This window comes from Chenopodium quinoa, unplaced genomic scaffold (genome assembly GCF_001683475.1).
Source record: "Chenopodium quinoa cultivar QQ74 unplaced genomic scaffold, ASM168347v1, whole genome shotgun sequence".
NCBI lineage: Eukaryota > Viridiplantae > Streptophyta > Magnoliopsida > Caryophyllales > Amaranthaceae > Chenopodium > Chenopodium quinoa.
Window position 1 is genome coordinate 1,492,798 of NW_018742441.1, and position 23,362 is coordinate 1,516,159.

The 23,362-nt window shown below is 34.1% G+C and overlaps 2 protein-coding genes and 1 non-coding gene across 4 annotated transcripts; 2 read left to right on the top strand and 1 right to left on the bottom strand.

The window, feature by feature from the left end:
* Nucleotides 1-4,228: 4,228 nt before the first annotated feature.
* On the bottom strand, nucleotides 4,229-16,823 carry LOC110716537 (crossover junction endonuclease MUS81-like). Of its 2 annotated transcripts, none has more exons than XM_021895169.1 (13): nucleotides 15,903-16,823; nucleotides 15,089-15,177; nucleotides 14,870-14,948; nucleotides 14,214-14,300; nucleotides 13,937-14,062; nucleotides 12,671-12,884; nucleotides 9,441-9,583; nucleotides 8,453-8,510; nucleotides 7,515-7,673; nucleotides 6,226-6,305; nucleotides 5,193-5,430; nucleotides 4,966-5,052; nucleotides 4,229-4,715 (listed from the first exon to the last, which is right to left on the bottom strand). In XM_021895169.1, exons 1-13 carry the CDS (start codon nucleotides 16,097-16,099, stop codon nucleotides 4,605-4,607), a joined length of 1,668 nt encoding a protein of 555 aa, XP_021750861.1. In that variant the 5' UTR covers nucleotides 16,100-16,823; the 3' UTR covers nucleotides 4,229-4,604. The 2 variants fall into 2 exon arrangements, with proteins under 2 accessions (XP_021750861.1, XP_021750865.1); XM_021895173.1 differs by having other exon boundaries at nucleotides 14,924-14,948; nucleotides 15,903-16,822.
* Nucleotides 16,303-16,376, top strand: TRNAV-CAC. The gene has a single exon. It is a non-coding gene; the product is annotated as a tRNA-Val (tRNA).
* Nucleotides 16,824-19,323: 2,500 nt separating the features above from the next.
* Nucleotides 19,324-22,083, top strand: LOC110716121 (heavy metal-associated isoprenylated plant protein 47-like). Its single transcript, XM_021894756.1, has 3 exons — nucleotides 19,324-19,530; nucleotides 19,656-19,734; nucleotides 19,822-22,083. Exons 1-3 carry the CDS (start codon nucleotides 19,525-19,527, stop codon nucleotides 20,070-20,072), a joined length of 336 nt encoding a protein of 111 aa, XP_021750448.1. The 5' UTR covers nucleotides 19,324-19,524; the 3' UTR covers nucleotides 20,073-22,083.
* The last annotated feature ends 1,279 nt before the right edge of the window (nucleotides 22,084-23,362 follow it).

The following is a 23,362-nucleotide window of genomic DNA, read 5'->3' on the forward strand; positions in this document are numbered from 1 at the left end:
CAATGGTTGGGACTAAAGTAGTCATTATATAATTGTACATCAGCATATTCTCGATCTCTTGGTACATACCACCTTTGGTACGTAGGTTTAGGAGTGATGGGCGCCTGGTGAGTAGAGGTTACAAAGGGAACAACAGCTGTATTGATCGCTTCCTCGATCAATTCGTCTTCTTTTCGCCTTTGGGTAATTGGTTACCACTCTACATAGTCGTTGACCATGTAATCAAATAACCCTGAACTAGATGCACTAGAAGAATTTGAATCAGAGTTCATTTTGTAATATTTTTTGGTTAAGAGGAGGAGAGTTTTGTTGCAAAAATGATACTTATTTTTATGTTTTGAACCATGAAGTACAACCCCCTTATACATAACTTCTAAAATAATTCAAAACAAATAACTAGTGTTTATGATATATTGGTACAAAAGTATAAGATATATGATTTTCGATAAGGTTTATAGATTTTCTACATTTGTGATAAGGTTTATAGGTTTCTTTTGTAGGACATTTCAATTCATGGGTACACATAACAGTGAAAGATAAGATTTTCTGATGATGCATATAGATTTTCTGTCAACACATGTGACATTTCAATGTAGCATTATTGTAGGTCGGTCATATTTTACATATTTTCAAAAGTTACTACAGAACATTTTTCAATACGGAGTTGATATTAATAATTTAATTATTTGCAATAAATAATTTATGAGGTTAACAAAATTAGAGAATTAATAATAAAAACTTCAAATTCATTGCATTAAGAAAGAACTAACAACAAAATATTACAAAGGAAATTTAAAACAATAAAATTAAAGTAATATTACATCAATTAAAAATAGCATAATACATGGAGTTTAATTAACTTAATTGATATTTAAACTAACCCAAAAGATGTGCAAATTCTTACTTTAGTTTTACATAAATTTCATTTTCATCTTCAGATAGAATTGGTTTTGCAAGAAGGACACTAAATAGCTTGAACCTTTTTTCCTCCTATTTTTCTAAGCTTTGGCGGCATCTCGTTCCTTTTAATACTGTAGCATACGTTCCGCTACATCAATACGCCTCTCATCAACATCTTTATGTTGTCCTATAATCACATTCATCTCTGAAAGGGCTTGAGTAAAAGACTCTAAATTTTGAATTTTAGAACTACAACCATTTTGAATTCTTGAATTAACAGCAGATTTACCTTTTCTTTTCGTTGCTTTCACCCCATCTGGACGACGACGCAAGAACAAGTTTTTGGACCATCATCAGTTGGAGTATCTGAATCTGATCTTTCTGAATTGCCACCATCACTAGAAGGTATGTCTAGATCTACCGGCCTCCATTTGTCTAAGTCTCTCAACATCTCCCAACAGCTAATTAAACCAAAGCGTGAACCATTACACGTCCCACTATATATTTCATGAGCTTCAGTCATCTCATCATGAGTGTTGGTACCACACCTATACCTTTTTTCGCTTCATTATAGCAACCAACCCATGTACTCACATCTTTATTCTTCCCCACCGACTTTTTATAGATCTCAAAGTTCTTAGGCGTATGATGGATTGATTATTTTCTCTATCTTGATCATAAAGGGATTTTATGTTCCTCCACATTATGGCCAAACTTTGATCTGTTGCCGTCTCTGGATCTTCAACTGCACATTCTACCCAAGCAGAGACGAGTGTGTCATCTTCTTTTGCAATCCATTTTTTTGCCCTCCCACTTGTGTTGCTCCCACGCGGAGCTTCAACATCGTCATCATCAACAGCACCATCAACATCATCATCATCAGGTTGTTATGAAACCCTTGGATTCTCGGGTGGGGTTAAGTTACAAATTCTTTTTCCCTCAGGAGTTGTTGGACTATTTTGAATTATTTGATTCCCACCATAATGTTGTGACATTGGAAACATAAAACCATATGGTAAATTTTGCGGAATTTGTTGTAAATTTTGGTTTGAAAATTGGTCTGGGAATTGTGGGAAATTTTGGTTTGAAAATTGATTTGGAAATTGTTGTACAAATTGTTGGTTTGGATGCGTTGGTTGGCTAGGAATGTTATAAAATAACATCCTTTGAGCATTTGGATTAGTAAGGTTACTTGGATCAAAATGAAAATTACTTTGAAAATTCGAAGAATTGGAAGTTTTGTAGTTTGAATTATTTTGAGATGAACCACTTCTATAATTAGGATTATTAAGATCCATAATCTGAAAATATTTTAGCAATAAAAAAAGAAGGGTAAAATTTTTAGTATGAAAAACTATATCAATATTAGGCTCTATTTATAGATAAAATTATAAGTAGGTCACTGGTGCAATTATTTTTTGAAAAAAAATTAAAAGCCTTGTATATTTCACCGTAACAAATATTATCGTTGTAAAAATAAAAGTGCAAAAACTAGCCGTAATTCAATGAATTCAAATATTGCTTTGAAGGTGACATTTATCATGTTTCTATTGGATAATAGCAAAAAAAAAAAGTAACTTGTGGGTCAGTTACTCATTAGTGGGGCATTCTCCTTACTATGGGTAACTTGTGACTCACTTTCCACAATGATGAGTTAACTCACAAAGAGGAGAGAGAGTGTTGCGAGTAGGGTTCTAACTCACCATTGCTCATGTTCTAATACTCCATCCAAAATATTTAAGCATTTCTCTCTCTTTTATGGTCCCCACTAAAATAATTAGGGGCCGTTTGATTCGAACGAGGGAATCGGAATGGAATGAACAAAGGGAAAGAAGAAGAATGGAATGAAAATACCCTATTTTTGCTTTGTTGTTTGTTTTTAAAACAAAGAGAATCATTCCCCCACCACACCACCACCACAACAACCACCAACATTTCATCAATTTTTCACTTCCCACCATTTCCAGCCACTGCTGCACCTTCTCCACCACTCGCCGCCTTTCACCGTACCTCCCCCTCCCCTCGCCGCGCCAGCCCCGATCTCCCCTCCCCCAAAAAAACCAGCCCTAGCCCCGAAAACCCTAGCCCCAATCTCCCTCTCCCCCGAAATCGTCGCCTGACCCTCCCACCACCATCAAAACCCTAGCCGCTAGGGTTTCGAGGGTGGTGGGAGGGCCAGGCGACGGTTTCGGGGGAGAGGGAGATCGGGGCTAGGGTTTTCGAGGCTAGGGGTGGTTTTTGCGGGGCTATGGGTAGTTTTTTTTTTTTGGGGGGGGGGGGAGGGGTACAACGGTGGTTGGGGGAGGCTCGGCGGTGGTCGGGGGAGGTGCAGCGGTGGTTGGGGGAGGCTCGGCGGTGGTCGGGGGAGGGGCGGCGGTGGTCGAGGGAAGGGGCGGCGGTGGTCTGGGCTGGTTTTCCGGTGGTGTTGGTAGGTGTGAAGGTGGTGATGTGGTGGTGTGAAGGTGGGTAGGGAATGGGAAAGTCTAGGGGGTGGGGAATGAAGTTGGAAGGATTTGGGGTAATGAGGAGGGTAAAGGGAATGATTAAAAGTGTAAAACAAACATCAACAAAGGGAATCGAGCTAGTTGATTTCCATTCCCTTTCTTGATTACCCCCAACCAAACGGCCCCTTATATAAATCAATCTCTCTCACATACTATTTATTTCATGACATACATTGTACTTTTATCAAAATAAATTAATCACCCACTTGCCCCACTTGCACAATATAATATTAAAGCAAATTACTTTCCTAAAACTCCGTGTAAATACATCAAGTGATGCATTTAAAAAAAAGGGAATAAGTACTATATTAGCTCACATTTAACAATGTGCTATATTGTAGGTATACTTTTACCCTGTCTCTCTTACTTTACTTTAATTTCCAATGAAAAAAAGTTGAAAAGGTGAAGTGACGTATCAAAAAGTAGAATGGATTGTATCATAGTAGGACACTGTTTTTAAATGTGTTCAAGACGTATGTGTCGAACAAGTGGTGATATCGAACACAAACACAACTTTTGGGTGAAGTGTTCATTGTGTCGTACTCGCAACTTAGCAATTATGGTTTGTGGTTAAGTGTGCATTCTCCTGATTAAATGTGCATTCTCCTGATTAAATCTAATTACCCTTGATTTTCATGTAATATGTAAAATTATCCACCTTTTATTTTTATTCAAGGGACCCGACTTGACCGACATATTTGTTCATTTAAAACTTTGACTAATAATACCTTTAATTATCAATAACTTTAGATTTAAATTATAAAAAATTATTTTTGTTTTTAAAATCATCCATTGAGACTGATTTTAGCAAGTACTGATATGATTATATATAATCTCATGTATGACGTACAAACATTGGTCGAAAAGGTGCATATAAATAGTGTCAAAGTCAATACTAAACACTTAAATAAAAATGAAGGGTGTGTTTCTCTAAGGCAAATAGGACTTGCCCTAAAAACTACGAGTAATATTAATCACAAAATAACCAAGTTAGACTAATAATTCAGACATTCTAGGTCTACCCTTCCTAAACACAAACTAGTGTACTGTAAAAGATGGAAGCATACAATAATTGAACTTCCAGTCATCATACCTAAGTACTAAATGACAACCTTCTCTGGGCAGTGAGCTTCAACAGATATAAATACATAGTTAGCTTGAACTATCCCAGAATTTGTTTGCATCAAAAGGAGGTTCCAACTAATCTTGCCATACAAAGCGGTAGATATTTCTACTAGCAGCAGCACTGACTGCACCCTCACTTTTCTTCATCAGCAACTCCTGCTGCGCAACAATATCCTTATCCTTATCCTTGCAGAACAGAGAAAGGCGAAAGTAATCCATTAACAAGTGTTGGCCTTAATCACCAATCATAAAGACACAAATTTAAGAAGTGCAGCTATCAGGCGTATCATAAATCAGTATTAAGTGATAATGACAATATACTCACATGTATGCAATTGAATATGTTTATGGGTTCGAGTCTTTTAACTAGAACATATCATGCACAACATAACCGAATATGGATCAGAATTAACAAAAACAAAGGAAAACTACTCACTAAATCAGCATATGCATGAGCAAGAGAGAAGAGAGTAGGATAACATTCCAAGACAACCATGGCAACCTCCTCAGTCACCTGAGGAACCTGCAAAACCATAGAAGAGTAATTCTAGATGGTAGGGAGGGGCAGCTCAGTTGATAATATAGACAATCTACATTGCTGAAAACGAAAACTTGAACTTCTGAATTAAAAATAAAAAAGGTCTGAGCTACAGCCAAACCCACCTGCATGAGCTGTATGGCAAAAACATCACTAACTGTCAGCTTATCAGCATCTTCACATGTTTTGATAAACTTGTTATACTTGGGACAAACACCTGCGGTTTTGCATCCTTCAGCTGATGAAATCAGTTTATAGTGATCAGTAATTGCCAGAGTTAAACAGCCATATCGGTGAAGAGTATCAACCAGGCTTGTTGTTCTTTGCACATCAAACCCCTCCAAGATCTCTGTAGTAAAGCAACTAAAGAAGACCACAAATAGGAAACAGTTGTCAGCACTTTCATAGATAATTTAGCAGTTAAACTTAGGAGATATTACCTCCAGAAAATTATAATGAAGTAAAACATAAAGAAAACTATAATCATGCAAAACATGAATGAAAATTATAGACCACATCAGCGCAGGAACAACCAATGAGTAAAACAGTTCAAAGTCACTTCTTTTATTTTATATAAATGCAACTTTCACTACAAAGGTGCAATATAACTTCTAATAGCATAGAATAGCACCCTTTTTTATAAAATAGATGGATAAAATAGCAACAACTCAGTGACCATAATTAATATTCTTATAGGAAAGTAACCATTGTTGATGAAGCTTCACATGTAGCTGAAGATGCTGTGACGTTCCTCTCAGAAAACCAAAAGGCCAGTGAATTCTCAATCAAGGTTATTCTGTAGATCCAAGAAATTTAATATTTTGCTATCTTCTTCTCTTCTTGTTATAATGTGGAAATGCAATGAGCAATTCTGCTTTGAACTAGACAACCCAGATTAGTTGTCTATCCAAGCTACACTCCAATATTCAATGTTCATGCAGTTTTCAGTCTTGCCATACAGCCAAAGTCTTTATTAATGAAAAAAAAAAATAAAAAAAATAAAGGTAACCCATCCAATACCCCTGCCAAATTCATCTATGGCCTGGCAATCAGCTGCTCACTTGTAGTGGAGGAGAAGGACAATTATGCTATATACATAGATGCACATTCTAGGATATGCAGAAATGCACATAGAAATATAGAATGATAAATTCTTACGCAGTTTTAATGCTATCAGCTCCTTCACAAGCATTAGGATCACCTTCCACCAAATATATAATCTTCTTCATTCCAGTTCTCTGAAAGAACAGTTAAGTTCCAGAAGCATGAGAACAAGATCAAATAACCCAAAAGCTGAAGAAAATATTTGCATAATTATATATTCTAAAATAAATTGTTATGCTACGTGGCTTAGGGAATTATATAATACCAGGATAATCAGAGTTCTTAAAAAGAATCATATGATGAATTAAGAAACCAAAGATAGGCAAAAGTGAAACAGAAAGAGAAGATTCTAACGAGATTGCAAACAAAAGAGAATCACCAGAAAATCAATAGACAGGTGGAATGGTTCTGATATTGATAGTTCCTATAGGAAGAATGCAGGATACCAACCAAAGCTTCTCTTTAAGGAAATTGCTCTTAAACATTCCAAAAGTTCTTAAAACTGTCTATATTATTTTTACTTTTTTACAGGAAAAATATAATGGAAGATTTTGAAAGGATGAATATTAAAAACAAGCCACAGACACCATCTTTTCAGGCCACGGATTATCATTAGTTAGGTATATAATTAGAGATCTCAAACTAACATAGAATAGACTACAACAGGATTCACATCATAAAGCCAATTTGGAAGACAGATTAAAGCATGGATTCAACTTCTGAATCACTCTCAAAGATACAAGAAAAAAAAATCTAAATACAAAGACACATTCTAAAATTTGTCAAGAGTAATTGAAAAAAATGATACACAAGCATATATTTGGAGAAAGCATAATTTATCAACTTAACTTCAAATGAATTCTAAAAACCACATTATATCTCAATTCTCATTAATAAACTTGACATATTTAAGACTCCTGCAAGGAAAAACACTTACAATTTATTTAAACTAAATAGCTGGATAACTATGTGACAAATCATTTATGATGAGGACCTCAAATTGTTACTTTGCCCCCTGTTCAACTCCTAAGATAAAAGCTGAACATATAATCAGCTCAGCTGCAAATTGAATCTAGTCATACACTTGAATAAAATATTGTAACATCATTACAAAAATTAGACATTCAAAATTCCAAAACAAACCAAAATGCATCACGCCACGAAGTACACTCTGCACATTATGACCTAAATCAAGCACAATTGATCTGACTAAGAGGAAAGAGTTTTAATGACCTTAATGAAAACAATGATTGGAAAAACTTACTAAGAAAACATAGTTTCATAATCACAACCCGCCACGGAATCATGAGAACCTTAAAGGTTTAGTTCTTTAGACTGAATACCTGAAGTCTCAACTTCTGATCCCTGTAGCGGTTATCTCTTATTGAACTACGTAGGTCATCAACATTTTTCCTCTCAACAATGAAATCAAGAACATATTCAGTGGAATCTTTTTTATGACGTGCAATCCAGATAGCATCTCCAACGGGCAAACGTCTGACCTGCAGGAATATCAGCAGCACCAGTCAAATGAACCGGCATCTTTGGGGCTTGCAAAGATCACTTCAAATATCTATGCATCTTACTTACAAATTATCTCTACGGTCCATTAATGGGAGGTCAGAAAATTTTTGAGACACACCCAATTAAGAAAAATGTCCAAATCCATTTCAAGTGACTTTCAGCTGATTGTAGTAAAAGCTACAAGTTGACCTTGTGCTTTTTATTATACCCAGAGAAATATAGAAATGAAAGAGGAGAAAAAAGATGCACCAAGAGTGGAAATTTACGTCCACAACATTCTCCAGAATTATCTAGCTAATAATAAAATTTATAGGACTGCATTCGAGCATACTGACACAAGCTCAAACTACCACTTAATCACCTACCAATGGTGTCATTTATAAACTTCCTTATTTACTTTTAAGTTTTGACTGCTCCACAATTCTTGATCAATAAGACCTATCAGCTCAATTACCAAGACGAGCAAAAAACTAGAAAAATACGGTCATTACTTCATTTATTCCAATCTTTTAAAGTACTGCTTGTATAAAGAGATGCAAATCATGCAATTAGTACTGTTAAACTATCTTTGATAACTATTCATCATCAAAAGATGACTAACTAGGTTAAATGGAAAATAGTGAATTAGAAAACCCAAACAATAAAAATGATGTAATTTTGTAAGAGGGTGTAATCTCAGAACATCTGAAGTGAGAAAAAGACCAAGTTTTATGACAGTAGGACAAAAATATAGAAATATTAAGAAGCAAACATTTACCTCTATTTGAATTTTATATTCCTCAAAGATCTTTTCTTTAAGATTTCTTGACTTTGTCCTGAAACCAGATAAGACAAATCAGACTAACAAACAGCAAGTACACAAATCATATCATTAAGAAGCTAGGAAGACATCAGCAATGAGGCTACAGTATATATGCATGTCTACTACTAAATTACCCTCCCACAGAAGAAGAAGAAAAAAAAAACATTATGAGAAAAATAATTTATTTGGAAATTGTGTTCTCTTCATTTGAGTTTCACTTATCTTATTTCTTATAGACTTATACTTCATTTCTTTTTACTTGCAACACTTCTCATTTCACGCTCACCAATGCATTATTTCATTCACGAATGAGGCAAATTTAACTAACTCCCACATGACTATTTTTCTTAAACTATAGATCATTCAAACAAGTTAAAGAAGAGTATATGAACAGTGCATAAGTCAAAGGGTTGCGAGTAAAAAGAAATGGAGGATGTATTGTCTCATCTGATTAGCCTTAAACCTATCTTTATCTAAACGTATTAACCCTTATCTTATTTAAACTTATTAGTCCATACATATAATATCTTATTTTATACAGTATTATCTAATTCAACCTTATTAGAGCTTATAATGAAGTTTTATTATACCTTATTGAACCTTATTAACCTTAAATTGATATTATCTTAACTTTCCAATTCTTGTCTAATTTTATCTTATCTGGATTTGTTAGCCCTTATATTACCTTATGTTATCTAAATTTATAGGCATTATCTTACAGAAACTTAACTTAATAGCTTTCAGATAAGTAAAACTAAGATGAGGAGAACAGAGCCTTAATATTAATGACTAATGACCAATAATTCCATCATGAAAGTACAACATACAATCAAAAGGAAGAAAGAAGCCAGAACCACCACGTTGTGAAAGTAAAACGAAATTGAAATTGTATAGGAATGAATACAGTCACAGCCCGAAGTATACAAAAGAGATAGTGACCCACTTGGCAAAGTGTTCTCGGTCATCCAAAATCAAGACGATTTCGTATGTATCTTCGAACTTCTGCAGTACTTCAAGTGGTGGCAGTCTAAGATCAACTGGACTGGTTTGGCAAGCAGGTTGACTAGCCTTTTTTCCCTGAGAATCCTAAAACATTTTCAAATAGAAAAGGTGATGAAAACCAAATTCACAAAATTAGTATATCCAAAGTAGCAACAGAATTTCCATAGAGCCAATAGAAACCAAATGTAGCAAAAAGAAAATATGCCTCCTCAAATTTTAATAATTCCAGACGTGCAGCCCATCCACTTCAAACAGACATAAACACACTTTCCAAATATAATCCAAAATTCAGAAGGAAAAACGCAGCATGAAGGATTAAGCTAGTTGCTTGCTTTTAATTTCTAATATTTTTTTAGAGATAAACATGAATGTGCAATTGGCAGCTTTCAGCAATCCTCTACAAAAAAAAGGAAAATTCGTTGATTACTGACCAAGGTTGATGAGGAAGTAAGACCATTATGATTAACTACACCAGTCACCTTTTGTTCACCTTCAGCATGAAAGAAAATGGAGGAAAAATATAAACAAAAATGACAGTGAAATTTGATTTCTGAATTAATACGGATGCAAAAAAGATCAATGATATAAATTATCCAAAATCCAAGACTTATGGTATGGCTTATTATGGCCCTTTACCCTCAACATATCTACAGCTAGTAGATGCATCATCAGAATTTCTTCTTCCAGTTGGCTGAGGATCAGAGTGAAGACCATAAACTTCATTTTCTCGCAGTTGGCAAAGAACTGTGGGTCAGATTGTAGATAATTCTTGGGTTGGCGAACATACAGAAACTTCAGCTAAAGCATGTAAAACTTGTTCACTTGTGTAGCCCAAGGTTGTGAACTACAAATGCAAGATTACAGAAGAAATACACATTATTTCTTTTGCTGAAAACAATAGGCAGCCAACCTTTTTTTTTTTGTTAGGTGGAGGGAGGGGTTGTCAAGTATTATGCTTTACACTTGCATCCAAAACTTCAATCATGAATTATCATATAACATAGCACATAAAACACAAAATCAAGATTCACAGAAAAAACAAAGCTATTACTGGTGATCTTCAACCTTAGAGTCAATACGCAAAAACATAGCTAAGCCTCCATCACAAAATTATAGTAGTGACAAAAGAAGATTTTGACTTATGAATTCATCAAATAGAAAATGAAGATACACAAAATATCGACTTTCTGAGAAAATCATAAAACCATCAATCCTCCATGTTCATGAGCAAATAACAAAGTTATAATGCTCATTAATGAGCCTGAAAGTTGTTTTCACAGTCCATGTAAAATAATTTATGCAACTTTGCTTTCATAAGTTTGGATTTATGGTACTCTTAAGCAAGTGTATATGAAGCTTTTTACAGTTAATTATCATAAATTCTCCTCTTTTATTTTTAGTTCAACCACTTTTTTTAGGCTACTATATTAAGAACTTGTTCTTTTCAACTTATTTCATTAACTTATTATTTATACTTACAAGAACCAAACAAGATCAAATCAGACTAAAAAAACAAAAATCAAACTAGAAGTTCTAATATTTGTTTACTTACGCATTGGGACAAATCTAACGGGATACATTGATGTAAAAATGTTTATTCAGACCATGAAACAAGATCAAATCAGACCAAAAATCTGAAAATGATAGAACCAATGTCAAACATCCCTACAATATATGGTCAAACTAAAACAGAACAAAGAAAGTACAAAAAAAAAAAAAACAAAGCAAATTACTTGTCATCACAATAATTAGATTATTTAGATTAAGGTTATAGTTCAATGATATAGTAATTTCAATTAATGAGCTATTGGTAAGACTAATAATAACTAGGGTTTCAAAGCACTGTGACATTTACAAGTCCCCAAACAAAAGGGAGAATCAACGAAAAGGAAAAGGGATATAGACAAGAAATTAGAATATCTATGTGCATTTGCAAAACTGTACCTTTTTCAACAATATATTAATATAATTTTCTAAGGTCTTTTTATTTCACCCTTAAAAAAATCGTGAAAAAATTAAAAACGTGAAAAATAAGTTCTAATAAGGACCAATAATGGCAATAAGGGGTACCAAATTCATTTTACAACTAAACTTAAGCTCATTCAATTTGCTAGGATTTAGCACAGAACAGAGTAGTCAAAGCAAAGAAAACAGAGTAACAATGGCAGCCAAGGGATAGTTGTATTGCAAATCAAAGTAACTTACAATACACGCCTTCTTTCGAGAGGAAGGTTCTCTCCACAACAAACTTCTTAACAAATTTTTGCATGCATTTCCCTTGACCCCAATTCCCTATTAATACCCAAAACTGAAGCAAGCAACCGACTCTAGAAGCTGCCAGCAAAAGGAATCAAATAACAAACTCCATAACTAATTTATTTATGGATTACTATTTTACCCTCTCCCATCCAAAACTGATTTTCTAACAAAATTCCCTTCTCAAGCATTGCTAACATTCTTGGGCCTCCTTGCATAAGTGAAGCGGATACTAGGCCTAGTCTGATTCCTTGCACAAGCCAATATATTATATCATATTTTTTCAAGTAAAAAGAATGTACTCCAAGACAATCAAAATAAAGATAATTAATATAGAACTCCATGTGTCCTGCAATATATTTCTTCATAGGAAATAGCAGAATTTTAAAGAGTTTCTTTCTTTGGTGGGACATGTAATTCCTTGTGGAATAAAAAGGTACACAGATTGAAGATAGTGGGTAATTTTATGTAGAGGAAAGAGAGAGTAAGAATATGTTATTGGAAAGAGTGTGTAGATTTAAATTTAAGGAGCATAATATGCAGCATGCAAGGAGTAGGTGCCTCCAAATGAATTTCAACTAATGCGCACAACCTAATATTCCACACGTTTGCAGTATCCTACGTAGAATGAACCTCAACTATGTTGACTGCAATTTCACCTCAAAAGACTTTTCACACTTTTACTGATAAGTCATGCAAAAAGATGCCACTGTATAAGTTATTACTGCCAAGAGTGCCAACATTATCACCATGACTACAACTAATTACATAATACTAACAAATCCGGACCAAAGAAAGTGATGAAAGGTAATATATACGGAGGCAATGCACCAAAGACCTTACAGTTATGAATGTGATATAATTTTGATATCTTTGAGTGAGAAGTAAAATCCAAATGAGATTAATAAAATGTACCCTCTCAAGAAACTCCAAAGGAATATCATCTTTCATGCCCTTGTTCTGATGAGGAGATGTGGGTGAAACAGTAGCTACAAGCTCCATAATCTCTTCTTCGTCATCTGAAATTGAAGCTTCTTCTGTGTTGCTAACATTTGCAGCAGAATCAAGCATACCTGATCGAGACAAACACTCGAGCGCTACTTCACGACCCTTGTCAGATAACATATATCTGTACAATAGAGATTTTTTTAATACTCCCAAACAAATTCTGCCTAGGAGTCCAATCAGTCCATGTCATGACCTTTATTGCACATAATATGAAATAGAGGCAGTAATAAAAAAAATATAATTAAAAAAAAAAAAAAGTGTACAACAAAGTTACAAAAGTGAACAGTCCCCACTAATATAGTTAGTAGTAAAGTAATTTCACCTTATAGATTTTCATTACAGAAAAATGATGCATGTATTGTAAAACGTCCTAAAACAAAATACTCGTATATTTCATGAATAGAGAAATGATAAATTATTTCCTTACTATACCCAAACTATTGTTTCAAATTTTTTAGTAATAACTAAAAATAATATTTGACATTCCTAAAAAAAATAGGCAGCTAAAAAACCAAGAACCCAAGCAAGCCACGCCAATATGCTTTCCTAACAGTTTAACATTGCCTTGTGCAAAAGTTCATAACATAGCCAGCTTACTTTTGTGCTTCTTTCTCAGCTTTACTTCGTTCTTTCTTTAAACAATATTTTGCCCAGAACCTTCAGGGCCCAACTACTACATTCCTCACACTTATTCGACTTTCAGGTTTCAACTCTAACACAAGTACACATTAAGTTTAAATTGCATTTGAATGCCAATTATTATACTAATCATATTTTAGATGCCTATATCTAGAAAGAAAGTCAAATGCCAATGCAAAAGGGGCCATTCAACATTCAAGGCTATACAGCTGCACATGTGTGTGCAGCACAAGCATTAAGACAATTGCAACAATACATGTCATATCACAGTCTTATAGAATACAGTAAACATGATAGTAATGAAAAAATTCACAAGACTATCCATTTCCACAGGGACAACTACAAAAATGATGAATTATTTCCAAGACAAAAACATCACATACAAACATCAGCTAGTTTTCTGCTTCATTACTAGAGCACTTAAAAAGAATTGACTAAGACCCTAAGAGAAGCTATGCAAATTCATATTTACATAAAATAAGCATAGTAAATACATATGACTAATTGCAAGGAATAAAAGAATAGAAGCCATACTTTGCCGGACAACTGTTCTTATATACAAGATCTTTGTCAACCAATGTCGTCATTGCACTCCATCCACTATACCAATCCCTAGGGGAACTACCAAATTGCTTCTGCTTACCTCTGCCTGCTTCTGGCCTAAGTACATACCAAATGAACCATAAGGTTAGATGTCTTTCATTAATAGCCATCCAAGAGTAAATTCAGCATAAACCAGACATAAGGATTAAGGAGTATCAATAGTTTACAAAACAAGAAAAATAGAAACAGGGTATTCAGATCATCGTACGCTATTGGCACTCGTGAGAGACCACTAGCTTCAGCTGTATCAATCAGCTCTTGCTTATGCATAAATTCTTTTCCATTAGTAGTTGCCCTGATGAGGAAAAACACAGGAAGTAAGTCTACTTTGCAATAATATACTAAAAGCTCAATAAATTCCACTTATCTCTTTATTAATTTAGAATGAAAACCAAACAAATTTTAAGGCTACATTTTTAAAAAGGAAAAAAATGTTTTCATTTTCCTTTGTTTTGTATTGTTAAGAAGTGGAACACAATTTTTCTAAAACTTTTCCATGGTGGATAACATTTTCCTTTTGTAAAGAAGGAATGTTACATTCGGCTCATTTACATCTTTTTTTGGCTCCTCACATCCATCCTCTCCTTTTCCACTTCCATTTCCGTTTTCCTTAACTTTTCTTTAACAAAACTAACAAAGGCGAAACCCTTTTACAATTGTGTTTACTCTTGATCATTATTTTCCATGAAAAATGAATTTTGATTGAAAATGGTTTCCATTAGAACAAACAAAGCCTTAGAAGAAAATCAATCCTTTCCAACAACAATGTGAATATTATAGTATGGCTAGCAAAATCTAAGAAATCAAATAACTAACAAAGTTAGTTTCCAAGAGCATTCTAATATATCAAAAGTAAGTCCATACCTATGTAAAGAGATCAACAATGCATAAGCAACAGAGTTTTTATGTGGTATATACCTTCTGGGGGCTTTAGCCTTCTTACCTGGATCATTCAATAAAATTAATAAGCAATGTCCTCTCTATATAGTTAGAAATTTATCAACAGAACTCACACCAATATTCAACAAAAAAAAAAAAAAAAAAAAAAAAAAAAAAAAAAAAGGCTGAAAAAGAACGCAGTACCTCCATTCGCCAAATTATCATCTTGAGAAGCATTAGAATTACTGTTGAAAAATCCTTGCATCTCATTCGCAAGCCACTTCCCAATACCCCTAGCCAATTATTTTAACAAAAAATGACAACACAAGTATTAAGAGGGGAAAAGCAAACAAAGTATTGTCAAAAATTTAACTTCACCCCATTAATTTTACCCTAACTAACCCATTCATGAAATTAAACTTCACACATCCCTAATTTCCTTTGGCTAAAATCCATTCATGAAATGAAACTAAACCTGCCTCAAAATCTCACCTAACTAAATCATTCATGAAATGAAACTTAACCCGCCGCAAAATCTCACCTAACTAAATCATTCATGAAATGAAACTTAACCCGCCGCAAAATCTCACCTAACTAAATCATTCATGAAATGAAACTTAACCCGCCTCGAAATTTCACCCTAACCAAGACCATTCATGAAATGAAACTTAACCCAACTCAAAATGTTCACCCTAACTAGAACCATTCATGAAATTAAACATCACCCACCTCTAAATTTTACCCTAACTAAAACCATTCATGAAATTAAACATCACCCACCTCCAAATTTTACCCTAACTAAAACCATTCATGAAATCATACATTTAAACAAAACCAAGTCCCAAAATTCACTCAAACTAACACCATTCATGAAATTATCCATCACCCACCTCCAAATTTCACCCAAACTAACCACCATTCCTAAATTTAAACTTCAATTATCAAAATTCCAGTAAGCAAACAGTAATTATAACAAAATTAGACAGAAATTTGAGATCAACAAAAAGATAAAACTCACTTAATTGCTTTAAATTCCTTGAGAGTAGTAATGGGGGCTTTATGATCACAAACACTAATGAGAGCTTTTTTAACAGTTTTCTCAATATTTTGGGTATGAGCTTGGGGATTTTTCTCCATCCTTTCATTCCGCCATTGTCGCATGTACGCAACCAGCGCATCGTTCTCTTCACACACTGGTCTCTTCTCAATCGCCATTTTCGTCGAGGAGAGAGAAAGATTTGATCAGAAATTTGGTGGAGTTTTTGTAAATTGTTAGGGTTTTATGGAAATTAATTTGGGGTTTTTATATTCATGTTTTTGTAGAGCGAAAAAAACCCCGCTATTTTCTATCTTAATAATTTCAAATGAAAACATTTATTTGTTATAATTTTTATATCAATGGAAAATTAGACATGCAAGTCTGGGTGGTGTAGTCGGTTATCACGCTAGTCTCACACACTAGAGGTCCCCGGTTCGAACCCGGGCTCAGACATCTTTAGAGTTTTTTAAATATTATGTTAATTTTAATTTTTTTTTTTTTGAAGAAATATGTTATTTTTAATTTGTTCTTTCTTGTTCTTGACAATTTTTTTTTAACATATCTTAATTAAATTTTAACGGAGTGATTTTCCTAAAAATTGTTTAAACAAGCAAAAAAATCCACAATAACTATACTTCCTTACATACCGTCGATGTCAAACAAAAATAAATAAATATAGAAAAAAAAACAAATTTTTTTAATTAAACCCCAGTGAAAGCACTAATTTTGTAATTTTTACATGATCTGAATTGTATTAAAATCTAAATTGAATAAATGTATGTGTTCTATAGTTTTTTTCTTAAAATTTTAAATTAAAGTAGGCCGAGTGAAAATAGAATAAGGCTATGTATGTGATGTTAGTTTATTTTCCATAAGTTAAACATTAGAATTCGTTTATTTTCTTATGATTTTCCACTTCTCTCCTCTTTGGTATTGTACAATTTAAATGGAGTTTTTGTCCAATACTCCAATATATTTTGGGTCTATTCTACAAGATAAGGTATTCTTTGTTTAATTTCACTCTAATTATAAATCAATATTTTCAATTTGTATTTTTTTTCAATGGACTATGAAATGAAGTTTAATTTTGTATTTTCTATTGTTTACTTGTAGCTTACTATGTAGATAGATTCATCATCACTTTGTATTTTTTCGTGTGATAATTTTATTTTGGATTAATTGATTTTACAAAAGGTTTTGTGTGAGACCTGACTCACATGAGACCGGGCTCAATAACAAAAGTCTAACAAAAAAGTGTGGGCTAACAAAACCCGAACGCGAGGCCCGCAACACCAAATACATGACATGACAGTGATATTCTAATACTTGACAATAATATTCTTATACATGACACTAATATTTTAATACCTGACAATAATATTCTATTACATGACAATAATATTCTAATACCTGACAATAAAATTCTTATACATGACACTAATATTTTAATATTTGACAATAATATTCTAATACATGAAAGTAATATTTTAATATCTGACACTAATATTCTTATACCTGACTAAAATGGTCTTATTCCTAATAAAAATTATCTTATTCCTTACTAAAATTATCTTATTCCTAACTAAAATAATCTTATTCTTGACTAAAATTTTCTAATTCATGACAAATATAAACAATATTTATATTAATCTAATACTGACAATACTAATCTAATACCTGACAATAAACATTTAATACCAAACAATAAACATTTAATACCTGACATTATTTTCTCCTTCCCCACTGACCTCTTCTTCCATGGCTACAATATTTTTCTCTCCTCATTACATCATTGGAAACCCCTCCAAATTGGGATTTCCCACATTAAATCAAATTGGAAGTGGGTAACGAGAATACTTCTCAGTCTCAGAGAAGATTCTAGAATGAAACATTGGAGTATAAGCAGAGCTCCATACTTGCGGCAAAGCATCCTAAACGAAAGCTCAGAGCAATCAACCATGGTCCATGGGAGCAACTATCAATTTAGGCCGACCCAACTTCTTCTAATGGGCCCAAGCCCGACACTGTGAGTTGGGATTTGTTGGAAGAAACTTTTGAAGAGCTTAAGTTTCCTACAGCTTTTATTAATTTCAGATACGAAGTCCAATCAAATCAGTGAATATCGGCCAATCTGTCACCAACTTACTTAAACAACCTAAAGGCGGTAGCGTGTAGTTAGAGTAGCCATGAATGAGAGCTTTGGAAGTTGAACAATGTGATGGTTATGGCGGAGGAGAGAGAATCTCATTATCAGATCATTGCTTGCCGACAGTTTCTTGTTGCGGGGGAAAGCAGCGGTGGTGGAGGAAGAAGGTGGAAGTGGGTAACGAGGTGATAATGATTGAATTTGGATTTTAGTGAGAGTTGGTGAATGAATGGTGTTGTGAGTGTTGGTAGCGGACTCATGGTGAATCCGTCTCACCCAAAACTTTACCTTGATTTTATATTTTTTGACTTTGAGATTGCATGATATAACTATATTGTCCATTTTTTATCAATTAAGTTGTTGTCATTTTCAATTGTACATTTTTGCATTATAATTAAAATTCATAGTTTATACTTCTTATAATTGTGCCAATCCTGTTTTAAAATCATGGATACTAGCACCAACTTGATAACACCCTAAGTTTACCAAGTCACAATTCTTAAATTAGATTATTTTATAATATAAGAAACATTCTAGATATTAATTTCATTCTCAATAGTATGATAGTATCATAACCATTCAAATTAAAATAAATTTGTTTTCAATAAAGTCTACTAATGTACAACCAACATATAATAAGATAAAATAAATTATTAAATGTCAATGCATTTGAACCTCAAGTGATGATACAATAAATTAACAACGTAGCAAATCCACTTTTCTTACATTGGTATTCCATTTCCTTCATTCCAAGAATGAAGAATTAACAAGGGCAATTGAGCATGTATGTTTTTTACTATTCTTTAAGTAAATATCTTCTTAAACATGCCACTTCAAGCAAAATTGCAACTCAAATCGAGGATGATGTTGAAATTCTTTCATAAATAAATATGACTTATCTTATTTATTTATGAAAGAATTGAATAATATAACAATTACGGAGTATATATTTTCATACGAACAAGGTAAGTAGAATGAGACTCGATTAGAACTACACGTCATTAGTGTGTATTGGTGAGCTATATAAGAATATTGTAGTATATAATTATCTTGGGTGTTGACTTCTTAATTCTTATTTACTTAGTCAATTGGCCTTTAAACATTAGAATATATATCATCTTAGCATGTTTGCTACTTGCCTCATTTACAGTTCATTTTACATCACTTCTAAATAAAATTATAATTTCCAAATTCCAATTAATACAACAAAGTACATGCCATTATATAAAATAATGCTCCAAATCTACAAAGTCTTCTATAGAACGTGGAGAATTATGTTCTAGAACGCAAGTTAAATTCCACAACTTCACAACACAGCAAATGTTCATGCCAACATTGTTAATATATTGTACCTAAAAATTCTACTTATCTTAGTTAGATTTAAACTTACAGAAGTTCCTAGCTAAATTTTCGACTCAAAGCGAAGATTTATAAGTTACTACATTACCTAAAAACATGAAGGTGAGTTAATAATTTCTTGTTCAGCTACTAATTCGTTACAAGATGTACTTGTGTACTTTTTTTTTTCCTATGTATTAATTCGATAGAAGTTGATTCAATGATCGTAAATATGAATTTATTTTCAGCAAAAGATTGTAGTTAAAGTACAAATGCGGTGTGGAAAATGCAGGAAAAAGGCGATGAAGATTGCTGCTAGTGCAGAAGGTACGATTTCTTACTCCGTCTAATGGTCTTATACGGTGGATCATGTAAAAATTTACCAAAGGAATTCTGTTCTGCAATGTGATGCAGGGGTGATATCAGTAGCGATACAGGGGAACGACAAGGACGAGATTGTTGTGATAGGAAACCGGGTGGATTCAGCAGGTTTATGCACGGCGTTAAGGAGGAAATTAGGGGATGCAAACTTGGTGAGTGTAGAAGAAATCAAAGATCCAAAGCCGGAAGAAAAGAAGAAAGACGAAAAACCCGAAGAAAAGAAACCAGCAGCAGCAACTGCAGAGGAGAAAAAAGTCCAAAAGAAATTTGAAATTCATCATTGATAAAGTGGGAGGAAAGCTATCCTCTTGGAAGTCCAACATGCTTTCAAAAGCCAGGAAAGCAATTCTCATTCTAGCCACCCTTCAATCAATTCCCGAATACTACATGCAAGTGCTCCCCTTTCCCAAATCCATTTGCAAAAAGTTGGACTCCATATGTTTAAACTTCTTATGGGGGAGCTCAAATGAGTCCAAAAAACTCACCTGGATATCTTGGGATAAAGTTTGTCATTCCAAGAATGAAGGGGGTTAGGCTTTACTAAGCATGAACATATCAATACTATCTCCCTAACAAAATAATGTTGGAATCTATACAATAAAAAGGGATGGGCAGCCTTGTTACTTAGGGAGATATATATTGATAATAAGAGATATTCAACCCCTTTCAATAAAGGTTCTCTTGTTTGGAAAGGCATAGGCAGGGGATGGAATCTCTTTGAGAAAAATCTTAGTTTGGGATGTGGGAACGGGGAGAGACATTAACATCTGGAATGACAGATGGCTTTTGCATCAGTCCCTCAGACAGATGCAAATACATCCCATCCCCTCAAACCGTTTGCCCCTGAACCTTGTTGACTGTTATTCTCTCTCAAAATCTATCAGAGCTGGAGCAGCTTATCTTATTCGAGATTACTGACTCCTTTTTTTGAGCTGTTCAATTCAGTTTCAATCACTAACCATCCTGATAATGCTTACTCATGCTGGAGTTATAAGGGTAAATTCCAGGCTTCCAAAGCAAGATTAGAGCTCACAAATAGCACCACAAACTGACACCCCTTGTTCGATTGGGGGAAAATATGGAAACTTTAAATTCACCTCAAAATAAAAATGTTCTTATGGCAGCTTGCTTGGGACAGAACACCTAATAACCTTAACCTGCACAAAAGAATTCCCAACCACCATCCTTTTCTGCTCCTTCTGTCCTTCTCAGGAAGAATCAAACTTCCACCTTTTCCATTCTTGTACTCGAGCTAAAGAAATATGGAATTTGATCCCTCCTCCTTCACCTCTTCAAACTGCAACTTCATGGCAAGATTGGCTTCAGGAAAATCTTTGCATCTCTTCTCCTATTCACAATGGAATCCCTTGGAATTTCCTTTTCTCTTTTACCCTATGGCATATTTGGCTCAGAAAAAACGCATGGATTTTTAACAAAAAAACAACAACAATCACACAAATCATCCACCAGTGCATATGGGTTGCTTTTGAGTGCCATTTCTCAATTGCCAACTCGAAAAGTCTAAAGCCCTGCTCTCCTACCTGGTCTCCTCCCCCTTTTCCCTCCCTTAAAGTTAATTGTGATTCTTCCTTCATTGAGTCAAATAAGCAAGTAGGTGTAAGCGCAATCTGCAGAAATCACTTGGGTGATTGGATAGAAGGGATCACATGGAAAAGCTATTGTCCTACCAGCCACGATGTTGAGCTTAATGCTATATACCAAAGTCTGCTTTGGGTTAAAGACAGAGGCTGGGAGAAAGTTACTATTTATTTAGATTCTAAACGAGCGGTTGAAGAAATTAATTCTAACTAGACTCTTGCAAATTCATTTGTTTTGATTACAAATTACAGGGCCCTGGTAAGGGAGCTCCACCCTTTGGAATTGCACTTTGAAGGGTGAGAAGCAAACTCAGTAGTTAACTTAGTGGCGAAAGATGCGAGGATGAACCTGGAGATTATGAACCAAACTTGTTTTTTGTATAATCCACCTCCCTATGGTAGCTTTTGATAAAGAGCGTAGCTCAGAACATGTTAACCAAACTTTTAATTTGGCTGGTGATGTCCCAGCGTTGAATATTGGTGTTGTAACAAACCTTAACTTAAGTAATTAATCCTCGCCTTTCGTAAAAAAAATGGTATGGAAAAAAAATATGCTACTTAAATCACATGTTAGAAAATAATTCACTCGAGGGAGGAAATGAGAAAAATCACTCAAACGAGTCACAAGAGGTTTGAACTCTTAACCTTAACACTAGTAGAAAAAACGCTATTTGTAACTAACAAAAACGGGCTTTTTGTAACCAACATTGGCCGTTACAAGCACTGGGGTTACAAATAGTCATGTCATTTGTAACGGACAAATAGGTACCTATTCTACTATCTTAACGAGACAAACCACCTTAACGAGACAAACCACCTTAACTTTTGTTATTTTCTCTCTAATTGAGTTGTATCACAGTTTCATAACACAACTAGTATAAATAATATAATAATATAGTATTAGTATGGAGACGTATAGAGTAATTAAATATTATTGAAGAATGCTTTAATTGCCAAGCTAGCCTAGCTAGTTTCTACTCTGTGGCTGGCTGCCTTCATTCATATGGGCTTTGGGGTGCCTTTGATAAGCACAATGCTTATATTATTGTATGAATTTAGTGGAACTAACCATAACCATTACTCCCTCCATTTTATTGACTTCGCATACAATTTAATTTTGTGAGCCAAGGTTGGTCAAAGTGAGAAGATCAACATAAAACGGATAGAGTAGAAAACATATTTGATTACCCATATTTGGTTTCTAGCAACATATTATGACCTCACCTTCCTAGAATAATTGAATTACAATATAATGACCTCACCTCCCACACTTCAAGCCCAATCGGATCTTGTGTGAGGGGGTGTAGACACCTACTTTTGGCCTCTTATCCCGAAAGGAAGTGCAATGATGTTACAAAAATCCGTTCTTCATGCTAGATCAAAGTTGAAGTGTTTATGGACTATGAAAAGAATTATGAAGTAAGTTGAAACCCATATTTGAGACCAATTTATCTTAGAGCCTTGTCCCATTACTAATTAGGCCTAAAACGTGTTCATACATGTTTAAACTTGATTAATAACGGACCCAAATGCGTCAAATGCAATGATTAGATTCAATGGAACCTACATTGTTAAAAAAAACCGAGCCAAAAAGATGAAACAACTATCAAATTCCCATGAAAAGACTATACAGATGAATAGCCCTTTCAAAGAGCTTTCCAACGGTATATTATAATCCCAATTCCGAGCCAAAACGAAGAAGTTATGATCAAAACACTAAACCGGGCCCTAAAACCGATACCCTTGCACTCCAACGGTCATAACTTTTGATCCATAACATATTTTAACCTAATTCTAACGGAATTAAAAAGTAAACATTCATAGATTTCCAATGATGTCTCACACACCTTAATCTGACTTTGCAATAAAAAGTTATGGAAGTTTTAAAAACGCGTTTTCGTATAAGGCAAACCGCAAACCAACACAACTCAATCAGTTGTGCGCGCGACTCATTGAGATGCGCGCGGCAATAGCGC